At 39.2% G+C, this 20,538-nt stretch overlaps 1 protein-coding gene across 3 annotated transcripts in view; it reads right to left on the bottom strand.

The window, feature by feature from the left end:
* The window catches only part of PDE7B (phosphodiesterase 7B), a 174,346-nt gene that overhangs the window by 35,014 nt on the left and 118,794 nt on the right, over positions 1–20,538 (bottom strand). For all 3 annotated transcript variants that reach the window (XM_048296496.1, XM_048296497.1, XM_048296495.1), the window contains one exon: positions 3,573–3,656. In XM_048296496.1, coding sequence (XP_048152453.1) covers positions 3,573–3,656 — 84 coding nt within the window. The remainder of the gene's footprint in view (positions 1–3,572; positions 3,657–20,538) is intronic.

Below are 20,538 nucleotides of genomic sequence, written 5' to 3' on the forward strand. Positions count from 1 at the left end.
AAAGTCTGATATTGGTTCATTAGGCCTCATAGTGAACGTGGAGCCTCAAGTCTCATATGGGGCTCATTTTTCTCTGGCAGATGTCAGGGGCCACTGGGAGGAAGTGGTTTGGTTGCCCTGTCAGGACAGAAGGAGGGTTGGTGGGCTTGCCTCCAGTGGATCTCCACACCAGGCTGACAGACAGCAAGCAGCGGCTACCGCAGCTTTCCCTTGCTGCAGGAGAGGAGCTGCTACATGGCTTCCCCTCAAGCTCCTGACTCAATGCCATCAACACAGAATCTGGTAGGTCATGCAGGTCTCTTTAAGTTGCAAGGACTAACTCTAGAGGCTGGGGCAAACATTCACTCCTCAGAAAACAGAACCAAGGAGTCCTCGATAACACAGGGCTATTTTACACTCAATTTGGTATTCCAGAGTAATCTTAAGAGTCCCCAAACCCACCAGTGCAACTATGCCTAGGAAAGCTTGCAACTAGGGAGAGAAAAGATGGGAAGATACTAAAGCCCTGCATCTCCCCCAGACAGCATTCTGGAAAATCCTCATGGTCCCGACAGCCTGGCAAAGACAAGGTGAAGTAACACTAACTTTCTATATACTGCAGAGAATCACCAGAGGAATGTGTAGATGGTATCACAGATATTAGCTCAAACAGCAAGAAGTCAACATTAATCCAGTTGGCTTTGATTAGGGCTACAGAAGATCCCATTTTCAGAGTGCAGGAAGTTTTCTTATCCAAAAAGACTTGGTGTCTTAAGTTACACAGCAACTTTACTGTAGGACTCCAGAAAAAACAAAAGATATGGTCTAGTCAGTGTTAACCCTTAACAGACAAAGGAAAAATCCATTAGTTTGACTGAATCTGCAAGTACACTCAAAAAGAGTTACATTTAAGTAACCTTTAGTCTGACATTAAATATCAATGCCCTATATTTTTTTTTAAGTGTGCATTTACATAATGGATATCAACTCTGTTCAAGAATGAGCTTCAGTGTTTTCCCTTACTTTAAAACAAGGCTGGTACTGTTATTTGGAACAGTATTTCAGATGAGAGATGGAACAATCACTATTTGAGCTCAGTTTGTTAGTGAGAAGCTGTTATGCCGCGTTTGTTGATGACCTCTGAGGATATTTACTATAGAATTTTCTCTGCCTCTTCCCTCCCTCACTCTAACATCTTTCAGGATACAGTTGCTACCTGCCAGTTACTGCCCCCAAACAAATGCAACAAGGTGACAAAATTTTACTTCAAGTATTAGTTGGGTACTTTTCAAGAAACTGCGCAATAGTGACATTTACATATATTTCTTTTTGATAGGATGAGCAGCACTGTGTTTTTTGCTGCTTATGTGCTTATGTTTTTTGCTGCTTCTGCACAGCGGAAATGGATTTAACAGACAGATGTAGATGAACAAATAATACAAAAGCCTGTTTACTTCCTGGCGAAACACATCTGCATGCTCTGACACTGGGCATCTTCATTTACTTGTAGGTCACCAAGTGAGCCAGGCCCAGTGCACTTGCCAGCTACACAATCAGTAGCCAAATATCTAGAAATCTCATGTCATTTTGCACTGAAAAATTAAGCCAACACTACTCCTTAGGCAGAAAATGGTAAATATATAAAAACCTGAAAACCATGGGAAATCCCAAATCAGGATCACTGCTTTCCCTTACAGAGATCATGATCAGCCATACGGACTTATTTCAGATTATGGAAAAGCAGTACAAAGAGTAAGCTGGAGGTCTCTGTGACAGCACGGGAACATAAAACCCCAGGTGTCCCACCCTGCTGGACCAGCGGTGCACACACAAGGAGGCACCACTTTTCAGGTTCAGCAGTTATGGTCAGAGGGGCTGTGTGGAGTGCCTTGCTCCTGGCATGATCAAAGGCTAACTATTCACCGGAACATCCCTTGCCATGGACATCTCCCTAGACAGCCCACGGACAGCACCAGCATTTCCCAGAGGCTGGCAGGATTTGGAGGATGGTAGGATTCATCTACAGGGGTTAAAAGTGAAAGCCCTTTTTCCAGAAAAAAAAACCTGGTAAGTTTTCAGTTTCTTTACCCATGAAGAAGAAAGAACAGAAGAACGGAGTTTTATATAAAGTGTATGTATTCAAAATAAAAATAAGTAATTTAGTCACATTTGAATATGAATATATATCCACTTCTACTTCATGAATGAAAGCTGCTTTATTTTCTCTCAGTCTTTATAAGGGCATGCATGACCAGTACTATTTCCAACTAGCCTACACCTGATTTTTCTTCATGTTTTTCATTGGCAAGTCAGAACTAAACTGTCCTCAAAACTCTGCTCAACCAGTAAGTTATTCCCTCTGTCCCGGGAAAACTGATGGACCCATCTTCCCCCTTATGTCTTTCTACATCAGCCGTATCAAGCTCTCCGATGGACTTACAACCCAGAAAACACCTTTAATCAGCAAGACTGATAGCAGCACGTGGCTGGGTGGCAGTAACTGCCGGCGTGGATGAATGCAGTCCGTCAGAGCCTGAGTCCTCCCTTTCCCAGGAGTTCCTCTTTACTCCTGACTCCCAGCCAGTCCTCCTGCTTTACTTGTCCTCCCTTCCCCTTCCCCAGGCACCCAGACAAGGAGGTACAAAAAGGAGAATTCAAACTCTGGTTTGACAATTGTTCTTTGATGAAAAGCACAATTGCCAGAAGCATAACAGTGTCAGCACTAAAACTGTTGGGGTTTCAGTCTGTTTTGATGAAGACAGTGAGTAACAGTTTTTTTCAAAGCTTACATGGAGGGGTCTGTGCAGTACACAAGGACAAATCGGGATCTGGTTGTGTCTGAACACTGAAGTTAACACAGCTGATCCAGGCTGAACGCTACAGGGCCCAAGACTAAGCTGTCACTGTTTTTTAATGTTATTTTTTACACACTCACTAATGGGTTTGCATCAGTATAGCGTCCATCAGGTGAAAAAAAACCCAACAGGGTCTTGATTTTTATTTTTTTTTTTTTTTTTTTTTTAAATTTGCTGTCCTTTATTTACAACAGTGGCAAAACAACTTCAATAAAAATGAGGTTAAGATTATTTTTAACAGATGTTCACTGCTGGCCTGACCCAAAATCCATTGACGTCAATGAGAAGACTCCATGGGGCTTTGGATTGGGTTCTAATTGTTGGAAAAATTAATGTTATTATAAACCACTGGTCAGTGCTGTCACATGCTCCCCTTCTGTGCCAATTCTATATGACCGGATAACAGCCTCACATAAATCTGTTCCAACTGTTGTCTAAGAGGCTAAAGGACACAGAGGTTTATCTTTTTAATTCTGAACTGCCCCCTCTCCTTCCCCAGCACACCCCATGGCCCTACTGTATTTACATTTGACAGATTGAGCATTACAGACACTATTCATACAATCAGAATATTTCACAGCCAGACACCGGGTGGAAATAATGGAATTAATGCTGACTGTGTGAAGACAGCTGAGCTATAGATATGTATGAGATGAAATACTTTGGTTTGCATATTTTCAATAGAGATTTTTATTTATTTGTATTTAAATACAGACCTGAAAGAAGGGTTGCACTTACTGTTAAGAAGACGGAAGTCTATAAATGGGTAGGAGCCACGGCGCTCGGAGACAACCCCTGTCTGACCTCTCACCCGTGCATCTCCTGCAAAACACAAAATCCCCAGAGACATTAGAAGGGGCAGCTGACTTTCTCTGATGTTTTGATCTTGATCTATTTTTTAATACAAAGTGACGACATTACACTCCTCCAGTGGGAATACTAAGGTCCAAAAAATCATCTCCCATGACATCCCTGGGTAATTGGGTAAAGCAGTACAGCTGATCCTCTTATGAGAACAAAGACACAAAAAACCCTTCATTGCTGGCCGGGATTAAACCACAACATTATCCTATTGAACAGCTTCTTGCCCAGCAAGCAGACTCTCATTGCTTCAGCAGTAATGCAGACATCTGGGGGTTTTTTCCCAGGCAAGAACAGGTAGGACTCTAGGTAGGACTGTCACGGCTTCACATACAAAGCCTAGTCCAATCCTGGACTAGGCTCACAATCCAACTGACCTCCAAAGTTGTGGGACTGGTCTCAAAATCAACAGTTGATTAAAAAATCCCCCCAAAAAAGTATGAAGATTTTTTTGAAGTTAGGTGGGTGGTTTGTTTGCTCGTTTGCTTGTTTGTTTGTTTAACTTTCTGCTCTTTGAGCACTCTGGAAAATGCAAGCCTTCTCCTCAAACACTGCTGCTGTTTTATGTAAGTGAAAACCTGATGTTCTCAGATAAGCATTACTCTCGAGCGTTAGTAAGTATATCCAAAGATGATAAAGTGCCAACACAATACTAAGAATTAGTACTGCTGTGCAATTCACACTGACTAGTTCCTGACTTACCATGTAATATTCGTGAAATAGGCAAAACTAATTTAAGGAGAAAAATGCTCCTCAGGATGAGTAAGAGTTACAAAACCTCTCTCCAAGTAGATAGGAAGTAGTGGGAAGCAGATGTCATTTTTATGTTTCCATAACTTTAAGTAACTTGTAGTGCAATGTAATTGTTTCTTTACAGGCAAGTATCAAGACCAAAATATTAAAAATTCTTAAATAAGATGAAGTTTGGAGACTTTGGAGGTCCTAGTTAGAGTTTGGAGACTTTGAGGTTCGAGTTAGAGTACTCTAGTTCTTCACCATACTAATTCCTCTTGTACAGAAACAGAGACTGCAATATTGAAAGCATACCCACTGCACATCCTTACACAGCTCACACTGTAGTCCTCTCAAAGTTTGCAATAAATTATGAATTATTAGTTAGTTTGAATTGCGCTTCCTCTGGGATACAAATATAGCATCTGACTAATCTAAACAGTAATTTAAGAATTTGGCTGCTAGTGCTAGCTTCTACTGCTTGTGTTTAAAAACAAGAAAACATCATGTAGCATAAAAGAAGGACCTAGTTAAATGCTGTTATTTTTTTTCTATCTAATGTTCACTTAAAATGTGCTTACAATTATGTTTAAGGGAAGAAAGCCAAGTAGAATTATTAAGTTAAATATTTGAGGTGGAGAAAAACTTCCGTGCCCTCTAGGGGTCCTTAGAGATACGAAAGACACAAGAGTGTGCAAGCAAATTAAGAATATTTCAAACACAGTCACTTTTGATTATAAATACAAATCTACGTCCTCTCACCCTTACTTTCACTTTGCTTTTTTGTTTCCAGAGACAGAACACATGTTCCGTGTTCTCAGCTCCTGCTTGACAACCACTCTAAGGAACCAGTCCACAGCAACTCAAGCTGCTGCTGACCCCACTTACCCCTCCCGATAGCAGGGGCAGGAGGTGCAAACCTCTACCTGCTCTTCAGCTGTTCCACTTCAAAGGTATGGTAATGCCGTGGGTCTACCTTCATCAGCAGTTTAAAATTACATGCAACTTGTGGCAAGGAAGGTATATGAACCCATCCCCCCGCGTCCTCGCGTTAAAGAGTAGAAGGGTGGAGCAAATAGCTGTAGAGTTTGTAAAACACCGATGCAAGATTCATCAGCACCCACAAGCCAGAGCCCATGAAGCAGCAGTCAGACTTAAAAGCATTGCTCTCTACCACAGGTAGCCCCATCAGATTGGCTCATGTGTGCAGAAAGAGTAAGAATGGCAAGCATATGGTACACATTATATAAACACAAAAAAATCAGGCAGGCTTGAGCCTGTTGCTAATACAGGCATCAGCAAATTAAGAATGGGTGTGAATTCAGAGCATGCCTTGACCAAGGCTTTTGTTTTTCTGTAGGCACCAATCAATTAACAGGAAACTGCAAGTAATCCCCTGCATTACACACTGATAAACATGTCACTTGTGACTATATCAGCAGAGACATTAAAAAAGAAAACCAACAAGCAAACAAGAGAAATTCAGACTCCAAAAATCTGAAAAAACACCCAAAGCATATAATACTATAAAACCGTCAAGACTGATTTTCTTTCTAGACATGAAATAACATATTTATCAAATCAAAGGACGTACCATAGTACTAGAGAAGATCACATACAGTCATGTATCAAAGATTGCTTAACTCTGATCTCAATAGTATGAGCCCAAATTTTGAGGAAAAGAATGCTAAAGGTAGGTGGGCAACTTTAAAACCAAAGAAAACACGATGTGGGCTTACCAAAAGCAGACCATACAAGATAATTACCTCAAACAAAATAGCTAACTGTTAGAGAGAAGGAAAAGAAAGCAATACTGTAGTGCAATTCAACCATATGGACTTCATTGAACATACAAGAGAAGGCAAAAGATGAGTACAAAAACTGAAGACTAAAAATAAGAAGATAACATGGTACACTGATAGGAAGCTTTTGCTTGGGAACAATGATCTCCATCAGCTTTAGAAAATTCATACTGGGAATGGTCCTAAAGAATTTTTATTGATGATCTTGACACAGAAGAGCACCAGTGATACTTGAGGATAACACAATGCTGGGAGATACCAGGTATTAACAGCTACAGCTATTTTAAATTAAGTTCACTGCTGCTGTCACCTTTTCTGTCCCAACTGCTCTGGATGTTCCTGGCAGCCCAGCTTCTTCCTGTGGTGCTGCTGTCTCATGTAGAACTACAGACTAGCCAAATTAGATGCTTATGTACACTATTCAGAGCAATTCAGCAAAGAGAGGGGAAGCAATGGAGCTATTGATGCCGTTAGTAAATGTGAATGAGTTTTACTAACTAGCAAAGCCCAGGAACTGAAGTCATGGCAAACTGGTGATGATTCCAATCAGCTATTTGTGTAATTTTACATTTTTTACAGACAATATAATTTTGGGTTGTCTCTAGCACTACAGGAATCTATATGCAGAATAAATCTGCATCCCTGCTGACTTAGGAAAAGCCACTAAAATCTTTATATTCTTATATGATTATTAACTTTATCCTGAGGGAAGGCAAGTTTCTGATGAGTCGAAGATGTTATCAAGTAGCTCTACCTCATGAATTTGTTATTTCAAAATACTTCACCAGGTGCCACCTAGTCTCTCTTTGCATCATTAGAGAAAGATTAGTTAGGAAGTGGTGGTGGGCTAAAACAACCACACCTCCCTTCCTCCATTTTTTCTTGGCTCATGTATTTGGCAAATATTTATATACTTCCTATACTATTATACTTTTAATTACATCTAAGTACACTCAACAGAAAGACCAGGAATAGGGATTGCACCAGATATACAACTTATCACATGGATTTTAATTTCCAAGAGGCAAGGGCTGTTCATGGCAACATGCTCGATATTATTTTTTTGCTTTGACAGATTACTTTGAAGCTGACTTTCACCAGTCTAGCAGACCTTTCCATCTCTTTGTCTCCACCTTAAAAATAAGGCTAAACAGTTGTTCTGACGATTTATGTAATTAGCAATTTTAGATAAATAATCCTTTTTAGAGCAAAAGGAAGGATTCTGTAGTAACAAGGCAGGAAATTTTGACAGCTCATTGTGTTCCCAAATGAAACAAGCACGGTGAAGGGAAATGGTCAGGGTACAGGTTCTCCTTGACTGCTTTGGGCTGAAGATGCAAGGCTGGAACATCTGCAGCTGCAAACACCAGGGGTTGCATCCTTACTGGCGCCAAGCTTCCACAAGATCTGCCAGCAGGGACATCTCCCAGGGGCTACTGTGCTCCTGAATTTTACTTTGTTCTTGTTAAAACAGACACTAAAGCAAACCAAATAAGCCAAAGCAACCTACATAAGGAGCCAGTGCTGTGACTGACATGCATGACAGCATACAGGCATAAGAAAATTGGCTATGGGGCAAGAACCATGGCACTACTGCAGCCATAGCAACAAGGGCACTTCAAGATGGTTCAGAAGGGTTAAGAAAAAATGAGGCAGCTCTTAACTGCCTTTCACATCTGGAGGAAAGAGCCATCTGCACCGAGGAAAACAACTTCTCCAAGACTTGCCTGAAACGGCATGAGATTCAATTTCACTGAGCAAGCACAACAAATTAGGAGAGAAAATAGGGCCATAGCTGTGACAAAACAACAGAGTAGCTTCATCCAGCAGAAGTTAGGATGAACCACCAAATTATTGATTCTATTTAGTACACAGCTCCATGTGGTAAGTCAGGAATACCACAGCAAATTCACAAGAGGTTACAAGTATTTATTCCAGTCAAGCTTTCTTACAATCTTCATTCCAGTATTTCTTAAGTTGACTGTTCAGCGCACATACTGCAGTGGCTGACAACTTTTCATGGAAAACCAAGCAGCAGTAAGTAAGGCCTCTTGGGGGCTCCATGGAGCCCATGGCTCTTCCATTATTTCAGTTACGAAAAGGCTTGGGATTTCTGACCTGAAGGAAGAGGACCTGACGATGTTTTAAGCATCAATCTGGTTTTAGTGGAAAGATTTCTAGAAGAGAGGAGTGTTGCTCTGTAAAAGTAGCAAACTCAGATGAAAAGTTACATTAAAAATGAGTATCATAATAACTGGAATTATATTTTTATTTGAAGAGATCTAAGACTGGTTCATGGTGATTCATGCAGGTTTGGATTATTTTCATTCTGTTGCATTAGTGCTATAAATGTTACTGTAAATTCTTATTTGTAGGAAGCATACAGATTTCTCATGTGCATCAGATCTTCTGAACAAAACCATTTCCTCTGAACAGACACAGAGAGACTGATTTAAGGGTTACAGACTCAGGACGATTTCCCTTTGCAGCACAAGAAACTGTAGCAGCCACCTCACTTTATTCATTTGTAAGCACTGAATTTTTAAGCATGCAAACATTCCAAAATGTAAGGTTTTCTGTGCTGTATGCTGCACAGTTCTACTATTTCTGCTAATAGTCCTAATGAGCTCAGAAGTATTGATTTTATCCAATGTATTCTGCAGTTTTGTTTCAAAATGCTCTGCAAAGGAAAGGAACTGCTGCTACTCCCTTTTTCTAAAAAGGGGATAAAATGATGATGTAGAAACTGTAATTCAGTTTTGTAGACTTTTTTACATAGAAAATAATTTAACTTCCCTTGTAGTGGTCCTACCCTGTGAATGAATTATTTTTATTTATTACCAGTCAATTACTTGAAGTTCAGCTATTAAAAATTCCTTTTCCAGTCGCAGATGAGACATTTCACGCATCCTCTGTTTTCTTAGTATTTTGAAGTGAATGATGGTTCTTATGTTCAACAAGAACTTACTGGTACTGCTTTACTGTATCTGCCAGCTCTAATTTCTGCCCTCCTTTACTGACCAAAATCCATACCACTGTTGTATCTAAACCTCTCAAACAGTACTATCACCACTCCTTGTGCCAATCAACAAAATGCTGTCAGTGTTCATAAAACCCTTCTCAATGCTGGAATTCTCTTGGTATGTCTTACGTGGACATAGAGAAGACCCTAGAATCTACAGGCATACCTTTAACAGCTGACAAATGAACAAGTTAAATTAATATTTTACAGACACTCTTGAAATCCTCTCTTAAACCATATCATATGACATCGGTGACTTTGGTGAAAAGACTGAACTGATGTATCTTGAGGCAAAGTTCTTACAACATGCAGACTTTGTAGGAAGTTCTTGCAGATAAGTGAAAACCAAGAGGATGAGAAAACTGCCATAGAGAACCAGATAAGAGCAGTCATCAGAAATTCAGATAGTGAAGCAGTACCCACATTTCCCTCTTCACAGACCTGTTTGTTCTTGCATGAGCAAATGTAGAGCCTGCAACACTAACATCTGACTGAAAAAATGGCCAGAGTCGACTGGACAGACATCAACTCTTTGTTGCATGAGCTAACAAAGGTAGGTTTCCAAACTGTCAATGTATTATATTGCACTGGAAATTCTTTCACTTGTTTTTGAGTTTGATAATGGGCTACAAATTATTGCCTTAAGGTCAAACGTATTTCCCACACTTCTAGGCCTAAATGAGTGAAGTAGGTGCCTCCGCCCAGTGACTAATGCTGAAAGAGACTGAATTACCTTTCAAAGACCCATGTTTCTGGCTTTGATGCAGATGGAGTCTAGGACCCTTTTTTCCTAAATTAGATGCCATGATTATAAGCAGAGCCTAAGCGGGGAAGAATCCAAGACCTCACCCACGAGGATTGTATTCATAGAGCTGAGACCACACCAAACCCCTTACCTGTGAGTATGCCTGCGAGTATGCCTTTCACCATGATTATCCCTGTGACTATTTGGTAATAAACATAACAGATGCATCCACCTTTAGTTTATCAATGTAGGCACACCCTCAAAACACGTATGTACTGTGTACATTCATACAGTGCAGTATTATCCCACAGCTCAGTTAAACTAAAACCAGCATTTGTTATGCAACAGCCATCAGAGTACTGTTCTGGATAAAATGCAGTAACTTATCTCTGATTCTATTGTGTGGTATCTACTTAACTTTCAGTGTTTTCTAGATAAAAATACAAAAGTTTATATAAAAGTTTACATAAAGTGCTAAACCACAGGACACAGAGAGGGAGTGTAAGAACAGGCAACTTGCACAGCCTGCTTAATCAGGAACTTTTCCTTCCAAAGACATGACAGATTCAGATACAGAAAGGAGCTTGCCAGTACAAATTTTGCAAAATTCAGCCAATGGCTCTCACATGCAGACAAGTGTTGTTACCTAGCAGGAAAGAATAGGGAGTTGTTGAACTAAAACCAGGAGACAGGTCTTAAAAAAAAATAATCCAACAAGAAAGAATGGAGACCTGTATACAGCATTTTAAGTGCAGAAGACAGAAGACATCTATCACCACCTCCATACTTGAAAGTCACGGTTTAGACAACCATCTTGACTTAAGTAAATATTTTCCTTGCACTGTATTGTAAAGAGCGAGCCATCTACTACCTAGAGGGGCTAAGGTCAATAGTAAGAGAGGAAAAGGAAGGCCTGGGAGAACAGTAGCATACAACTGGTGGCATCTTGAGAGTCTCTCTGCTGCAATCCCAAATGGAAGCACTCCGTCTGACTTCAGGCTTACCATACTGCTGCTGCTCAGCAGGGTTGAGGCAGTAACAGAGGTCCTGGGGCACTCTGCAGGTGACAGGACCCTCTTAGTAAAGTGGATACAACCATTCCAAGTTCTAATGCTAGGAACCACCTATTTCTATCTTGGAGTTTTGTATGGCATTATTGGTGGGCATTTCTGTCTCCAAATAATGATCACTGACTTTACAGGAAAAGTGCCCTATAGATAGGGCACTGAACTGTCTTGATATTCTTGTCTTCCTGAATGGTTTGATAGCTTGTAAATTGCTCTGCATGAGAGGATAGGAGCCATGTCAGCAGAATTAGGTTCCTGCACTGCCATCATTGCTATTACTCTAGAGCCCTGCTGGAAGGCAGCAAAACTTACTGGTTTTCCTACAAATGAAATTGAATCGTAACATTTTAAAAACTAAAGGATACATCCTGCAATGTTAAGAGCTGTAATAAAGGTAATAACAGCGAGAGCACAGTCGTAGCGACAGGTAGTAGGTTGCATTACCATGGCAACTTTGAACATAATATCTTACTGTCATTCTATTCCCATCCCTCTCCCAAATAAATTACAGCATAAATAAAAGAACATTATTAGTTATTCAATTTGAAATTTTTTGATTCAAGTCTTCAGCTAGACTCTCAACTACTGAAATAAACATGTATTTAATAATAAACTTCTAAGACATGTAGACTCCCAATTCCAAGTCATTAGGCTTTCATTTTGTATAAAAGAAAAAGCACAAAAGATCTACATTTTGTCTAAGCCCAATGCCAAAAAGAGGTATAGAATTCAAATCTCTACCCCCAGTGCATTAGGTGCAGCTACTTCTGTTGTCATTCCCCAAAGATAAGGATTTTCTTCACTTATAGATACACCAAAACCCTCAGTTATCCCAAATATGATTTACATTTTCTTAACTGTAATAACATCTAGATATAGATAGGTCTTTCAGAGACCCTTTTTTATTTGCTGAGTTCTCTCAAACATCTACATTTTATTATATGGATTTCTGATTTGAAGATTTTCAATGCTTTAAATGCTTCTACTGTGAGAACACAACCGGACTCCTTGAATCCACCAGTGAGAGTTTTGCAGTTAAAGAACAGACTTTTTCCACAAAAAGTTGAGCTAATTGTCGAGCATTTATTCAATCAAGTCTGCCGTATTTTCTGCATTCTCATTCCTCACCCACCAATAATATTTGTTAAGTGATCTCTTAAGCTAACTTTTCGTTTTTTGTTCTACAATTTCCTCAAGAACCACTGTTTGTAAGTATACGCCTTTAATGGGTTGCACTGACTGAGCCACAAGGTATCATTCTCACTTTCTGCTAAGGCACTATTATGTTGGCAAGCAGAAAAAGGTTGATACTACAATCCATGTAAATCTAGCACAGCCACTGCTTAAAATTTGATATATTATATATACTTAATTTATGCAAAATAACAATTGATACAATGACATAAATATTAATGAAAAAACGCTGCTAATTCCAAAGTGGAACAGAACAAGTGGAACTTCTTTTTTTCTTTTTTTAAATGTTCAATAATTTGGTATTAACATGTTTTGTTTCTGAGAAAAGAGAGGTAATGCTTGGAAATATCATGCAGGATGATAATCATAAGCCCTGAGCTCATTTCCTGGTTTCTTATGGAACAAACTGTTTTCTTTCCATGCCTCAGTTTTCCACTTCTGTGTTTTGTCTGTTCTGAGTAGACAGTGAGTTCTCTAATGCAGGGCCTCATTGGTTCAACAGCATTTTCTACCTGCAGTTCTGGTCCTGGTTTCTACATTACCACAATTCAAACACTAATTATCTCTTTATTTTTTCACAACCAAGAGTTAAGTAAGACAACACAGAAGAAAAGGAATGCAGAGGGGTTTACTCGTGCCATTAAATCAAAATTTGTTTTCAACTCTTTAACGTGACACTTAAGGAAATTTCCCTCTATTTCCACAGCTTTGCCCACAAGATTTTGCCACCCTCCCTTTCCCATTAAACTACAAAAGGCCCATGTTTAAAACCGTAAGTAGTAATACAGCAATTGCCATTGACTACTTTTGGAAAGCCTAACATTAGCCAAAACCTCAAGTCTATCAATAGTTTTTACAGAATGGCAGTCAGCCTGTGGAGCCAAGTAGGAAAAGCACAAGACCCTCTGAATTTGCTGCCCTCTGATTTTGTGCTGAAATTGCACAGCTGCCATTTGCCTCACACAAGGAGATTGAGTCTCTGCTGATTCAGTCTGTCTCACTGTATCTAACATGTGGTGCTTGCACAACCCGTTAAGGTGCATCAGTACCAAGCCAATGTTGGAGATGAGTGAGACACAATAAACTAAATTTGTCTCAATCTTGTGCATTAACCACAGGATGATCCTTCCTTGTCACAGTTTCTGCATGCTTCATGTCCTCTTATCCAACTCTGCTCTGCACTATACATATATATGTATACACACGTATCCCCTAACTCTTATGTGACCCTTCTTCCTCGCCTCAGACTCAGCAGTAATTCAGCCTCACATCTGCCCACTGCCTTCTCCTGAGGCTGGAGTACCATGCAGTGGTGTAGCAACCAGTCCAGCAGCACTGGCCACTTATACTTCTTCATGGGGCTACCCCAAGGATCTTCATGGCTGCAAAGAACAATGATAGGGAGAAGGAGGAAAAGGAAGCACTGAGCATTGGCTTGGCAGCACAGGAAGGTGCCTGTTATATCTTGCAAGAGAAGACTTTACTCACGACCTTAAGCTTTGCTCTGATTAAAAGCTGTATCTACACAGGAGACTGCAGGAACAAATGTCTTGAGGTTAATAATTTGAATTATTTTTGTACATTATATATTGCAATAAATTATTCTCTTTCTTTTGAATTCAAAAGAAGTATCTATGGTAAGTAACTGTGAACCTTCCTTGTTATTTTTAAATTTGGTCTAGTATCTCCATGGAATGTACAAATACCTCCACTATTGATCAATAAGGCAAGAGAATTTTGTCCAAAATAAGCACTGGTTTTTAGCAATAAGGTAACCTTAGCATTATTTGCTTATTCAAGATGAGTATTTCCTGAGCCAGTCCTAGGCTAGTCCACACCTTATCATGCAATACTCCTTAATCATAAAGTATTTTTTTAATAAAAAGATAGCGTAGGTAGGTAACGTAACTATTCAGAATGGAATCTGTTCCATTTTGATGCTGGACGCAAGAACAAAGCTGCATCAAGTGGAAGCTGAGCTTAACTGTTCTACTGTTTGGAAAATACTTTGCTCTTCCTGTTTTTTACACTGTATTTTTCAAATAATTCACTGGATCTAAAAAAACCAAAAACTGAAACAAAAAAAACCCCACCAAAAAACACCACACCCAAATCATCAAATCCAGAACCCTAACCTGGCTATAATTTAGCAAATATGCTACCTCTTACACTTAAATGGATCACTGATCTGGATCACTCTTGCTTTGTACAATACATTTAAAATTTAAAACTTCAGAAAAGGTTGGCACAAGAGAAAGCTCTCACTTTCAAACATTAGCATAGTCTCTGTGCCCCGTTCCCTGTTATGGTTCAGTTACCTTAAATATCTATAGTCTAAAGTACAATTAAATAGCAGTTTACCTTTTTTCTTCATGGCACATTCTTAAGAGAGGTAAACACAAGCTGGCTCAAAGGAAAGTAATTGTCTACATGTTTCTGTTATTACAAAACACCTGATAAACACATCTAATTAGGTGCTTCCCATGGGCAAAGACTGGTTATTTCCCCAGAACCTGGTTTTGTGTGTCCTGGGATGGCCGAACCCTGACCATGACTCAAAGCAGTGGCAAGAGCAAGTGGCATTTGGGCCTCTTCCCAATGTGCTGGCAACCAGAGCTTCACTGAGCCCAGCAAATGTGCAAGCTGCAGCCAGGTAGCCTCTACCCAACTTTTTACGGCAAATACGGGCTTCCACTTGAGACCTTTATTCCAGAAACGTCAAAACTTTATCACCTGAAAGGAAGAGCAACTAGCAAGATACACAGAGAGGGTTAAGCATGGCTTACCAAAACCAGATCCCCTCTCACCATCTTCTTCCCACATCCCATAATTATGTGCACTGAGTGTTGATTTCACTTTGACAGACAACAATGTCCCATAAGGGACCTGCACTGAACATCACCCTTTGTGAAGAAAGGCCAAGCATACCTGAGGAGAGGGAAATCCTGTCTTGCCCTGGAAACAAATAGATTGTGCTGGGGCCCTCGCTGAGGAGGATGGACAGAGCAGGGGAGAGAAAGCATTTTTCTCCTTCCTCCTACTCTGCACCTACTTCCACAAGAAGTCAGGAAAAAATCTGGTTTTCAGACAGTGAACTCGCTGCTTAACATTTGCATCAATACATATTTGATTAATAATCTTCCAAAACCACCATGAATGGGCAAATCCATGAATTAACATTCTAAAAATTGTACAAATGATTCATCTGCTAATTGGCCCAACCCAGCACTCTCCATTTATGAACAACTATACTGGAGCTACACCTAGATACTATCTGCAATTCAGGCCCATTGTGGCATAAACCTTACCAAAATTTTATTTACTGTTTTAGCATCAAGAAACAGGAGGCATATACAGGCAACCCACTGTGAAGGCAGTCAGCAAGGAAGCTTTTTGGGGATGTTGGCAGTCCAGGGCATGCTGCCATCATACCCTTTCTGGAAGCCAAGACACACAGTACTATCTTCCTGTTTAATGTCTTCCAATTACTTCATCCTTTAAGAAGCACCATTAGTAAATATATTTAATTTTTTAAGGTTAACTTTGTATTTGAAGTTTCCACTAAAAGCCCCATGCATTTCATCCCTGTTTTTAGTTAATACAGAAAAACGACAAAACCAAAACAGCATCAAAAACATTAACAACATTTCAGATTTTTTACATGAGAAATGCCTGGTCCTTTGATGGACAGCATACACTGCAATACTGCCTTTCTCCACAACCAGGACTGGAAACAGAAGCTGAGGCTTTTGTCTCCTGTGTTTTAATACACTCTTAGGGAATTCAAATAGTTGCTCAAATCTTTCAGAAAGAAGACAGAACTGCAATCTAAAACTTGTAATTCAACAAACATAGATAGTTTTTTGGGTGGAGGCAAAGAATACTGGAGATGTTTTTATAAATCCCAAAGGAACAATAAACTATGCAAACAGTAATTTAATTTTGTTTTGTCTCAAAATTTACCTTTCAATTACAGCTTAGCAACCCAAGAGTTCTGTCTTAGATATTGAACAGATCCTTTTCTGAGCAATCCAGCTCCTCAGGCTCCTCCTCAAATAGTATTTTAAAGGAGAAAGAACAAGACAGTGCTTCAGTATTTGCTCTTCACAAACTCCTGTAAATTCCAATAGAGAATAGTTCTGGCAGAGACCTTTTGGCATGTGCACGTGAAGACACATAAAAAGTATTTCTCAACTCATACTCTTGTGCAATTCATACTAAGCAAAGGGGTTTTTTTTCTTTTTGTTTTGCATTTGGTGGGGGTTTTTTTTGTTGTTGTTCTGAGAATTGAAAGACATAACAGAAAAAACAGTAAGATTTCTGTCTTTTTCTTCAAAACAGATCAGCTTGAATAAACATTGAGTATAACTTAAAGCAACATTTGGAAAAAAGTTTGTTTGTCCTAGAATCTACCTTAACAGTATATTCAGAAGCTAAGGGTTAGCAAAGAAAAATCAAGATCTGTATGAAAATAATCTTAATTAGTTAGACTCTACTTCCAAGTGATATCTAATATAAAGGTTCTGCAAATTAGGTTTTAAATTACTACAGAAAAGCAGTTCAGAAACTCTGCTAGAAAACTTACAAGAACCTTCTTTCCTAAAATATTTGGCTGGCTGACTGAACCAGTGAAACACTTACCTAAACACTTGGAAATTTTGAAAAAGTTAAATTTTAATTTGGTTCTACACTGATGAGAAAGTCCATGAAGATTTGTAAGAATCAGCTCATCATTATCACATTACTGAAAAATGTAATAAAATTCTGTCTATAGCTGTAAAACTGACTAATGTTTTGGACCAGGCTGTAATACCAGATGTATATTACTGGGAAAAAGACTGTATTCCATTGGTCCCCACACAAGTGTAGTAAGGTAATATACACTGTATTCACAGCTATTCAAACACAGATCCTGTACCAACTATATGGTGAAAAACATTGATTAAAATTCTACCAGCTGACAGAACTGTCTTAACAAAGGACGTATATTCCAGTTCACCTTAAAGTAAGCCTCCTGTTTTATTCCTCCCCAATACCAAACAGCTGAGTAATTCTCTCTCCAGAATGCAACATGATCCATTGAAGCAGGAAGGGACTGGTATGGATAAAAATAAATCAATTCTGCCAGCACCATCTTACTTGTTTAGTACACTGCAGCTGTGAGCTCATACTTCAGATTAGTTGTTTCAGTATGAGATGTTCTTATTTTCTCAGTCTTTTTGAGATAAAGCTCAGCAAAAGTTTGTTGGGGTTTTTCCCCCTGGATATAGGAAGAACAGTTTTTCCCAGATCTCAGATATCAAGTACTGGTGTCTTCAGTCCCTGTGTTGGCTCCTGCAGTCGCTCTGAGATCTGCTGGCCCATCTCCAGGTGTCCCACCAGCCCTGGACATTGAGAGATCTCATGCACAAAGGCCCGTGGACGTGGTGGCTACACGTGGTTACTCCCCACAAAGGAGCTGAACAGCCTGCCATGCTTTTTCACCTGAAAAGACAATCTGATTTTTCTGAACTGACTTTCCTTTTGTGTAATAAAAGGGGAAAATAATTTCAACTCTGTGGAAATGAGAATGAGGTTCTGTGAGTGACCTAGCTGCTTTCCCATTCCTTGATCATCTCTGTGACCTCACTTCCCAATCTCAGTAACTGCCATCATCACCGGGGATCCCAGAAAAGTAAATGTGTTGGTCTGGGGAGGTATTGGGAGTAACAAGAAGAAAGAAACAAGTTGTCCTGAGCCTTCCACAGAAGGAACAGCTGATGCAGCACTCCCCCAGGGCCCTGGGGCAGCGGCAGCAGTCACTGTTCCCAAGTCTTTCATTTTCAGAAACTGAATGACTGCATCTGCATTCAGATACTGCAAAATCTGCAGATACTGCAGGAACCACTGTGGCCAGTGAAAAATCCAAGTTGTTGGCACTGCTGAAGGGTGAAACAAATTCAGGAAAACAGGATCCTACCATTACTAAAAAAATATGCTATTCTGTTTGCGTGTTACTGAGGAGTCTTGAAATTTCAGATCAGAAACTGAGTTGGAAATTACAGCTTGTAAAAATTACATGTATTCAAGACCTTGATCCAACAGTCTCAGAACTCCATCTCCTAAAAAGAAGAAGAGACACCCAGCACTCCTACGGACGCTCATGTCAGGCTGTGAGGAAATTCAGCTGAGACAAACACACTTTTCAAAAACTAGACCCAAAAATTCACTTACTTTTTTTTTTCTCTAGTCAGGTAAATACTTAAAGCGGAACAGATAGAAAGTGCAAGAAACTGAAGTTAATATACACTTTCTAAAATGAAATCTATGTAACTGTATCCATCCTAAACAGGCTAACACATACAAAGGAAAAAATACTACATTATACACTAATATCTGGAGATATTAGTGAAGAATGGAGAAACTGAATCGGGTTTTAGCAAATCACTAAATTTCTTTCCGCAATACTTGTCTAGCAGATACAAAAGGCAGGATATCAGATTTTCTTTCTCTGTAAAATGAGCTTCCCAGAGAAGAGCATACATAGCTCAACCAGAGTACTACAGAGGCTGTTATTCGAGTTTCTTTCACAACTACAAGGTACTGGAAAAAGAAGCACCTTTGCCAACACCCTTTGTAGCATTACTTACAATCCTCAGAAAATGTGCATAATCATAAAAATAACAGTAGTCACAGAGTACAAATGTTTTCATTACATTTATGAGAAGGTGGAGAGAGCCAGGGGAGATCAAAGCCAACTATTCTACATCTTTCTTCAGTGTTTCATTCAAGCGTCTTTCCTGCATGTATTTCCTCTGAGATTTTATGTACTAAGTCTTACCGTATTTTCAGTTGAAATGAAGTAAATTTTAGCTCACACGAAAACCTGTCATCTAATCAATACTGGAGCAGGCAGTACTATGAGAATTTTTCTATAAATATTAACATTACATACAGTAAAAATAAACATACTGGAAAAACTCTCCTACACCACAGGGCATCTTCAAGTATCTTTAGATGATTTCACATTCTAGTTCTTGAAGGACAACATATTCCCTGAACAAAACAGTCTTACATGTTTGATAGATTCTGAGAAGAAATTCTTTAACAACCTTAATTCTCTAATCTTATCAACAGTAATAAATAGAACAGATGTGAAATATATTTATTTTATTGAAAGCTATTCTGCACATGTAATAAAGCTTCATCTCTATCCATTCTTCAAAGGCTTTTATTATTTTACACAGTAAAATAAACTTTCAGTAAGACCTTATCTTTTTCTGTCACGTCAGTATGAATTAATTTGAGGGGGGGGTTTCCCTTCCCAATATGTGGGTTTTTTTCAAAACACCAGGCATGTAACATTTCAGATTTATCATAATTAATTTCATACCCAAAGACTGCCAATGTGTGTTTGCTATTGTTTTTAAGAGTAAAAGTGGGTTTGTATAAACAACCCTACATCATCTGCCTGGCAAGCTATCAGCTCCATCTGTGAGCAGCCCTTCAGTTTGGAAGTTCCTGCCTAATTACTATAGACAAATGTTGTCCTGCTGTAGCTGTAGACACTGTAGAGGCTCCTGCCATGTTAACTAACCAGCTTAAAGACATTCCTTTTATGGACTGTAAAACCTAGAAACACAGTAGAAATGCAAACCTCACCTTACCTCAATTTTTTTTTCCTAAACATAATTTTCTCTATATTCTCTGCTAGATGCTCAGTAGAAATTCAGCCTAGCTTGGTGACAAGTATGTTTAACCTCTCCTCACCCAAGCAGTCCTCTTCAGATGGCTTTGGGCAACTACTCTGAGAGACCAGCATATTGCATACTTGCCAGAGACTAATTTCACTAAAGTAGACTAATAATGCATGGCAGTGATCCATGATTTCCCTGAAGGTTATACTGACAAAACAACAAGTGGCAAAGTTGGCCATGAATTAAATCAGACTGGTATAGGATTTGAGTAGCCAGGTGCCTGAACAATCCTCCAATGGGAAAAAAAGCAAAGCACAAAGAGAAGAGAAATAGAAATATATATTTACACACATGTAAAATACATGTTTATGGATATAAAATATATATCTAAACACATTTCAAAGATATTTAAGATGTGATGTCTCCCACAGCAGTGAATTGGTAAGGTAGTCAAAAAGGTTTCTGTGTAAATTATTTTATCAAGGGAAACAAAGGTCTAAACACTGCAAGTATTTAGGGAACATGACCCTTTCCTAAAACTTTATTTACTAGTAAGATCCTAAGATGAAAGAGTTTGACAAAAAGATTCAAATTGGGAAAATAAA

Source organism: Corvus hawaiiensis, chromosome 3, assembly GCF_020740725.1.
Source record: "Corvus hawaiiensis isolate bCorHaw1 chromosome 3, bCorHaw1.pri.cur, whole genome shotgun sequence".
NCBI lineage: Eukaryota > Metazoa > Chordata > Aves > Passeriformes > Corvidae > Corvus > Corvus hawaiiensis.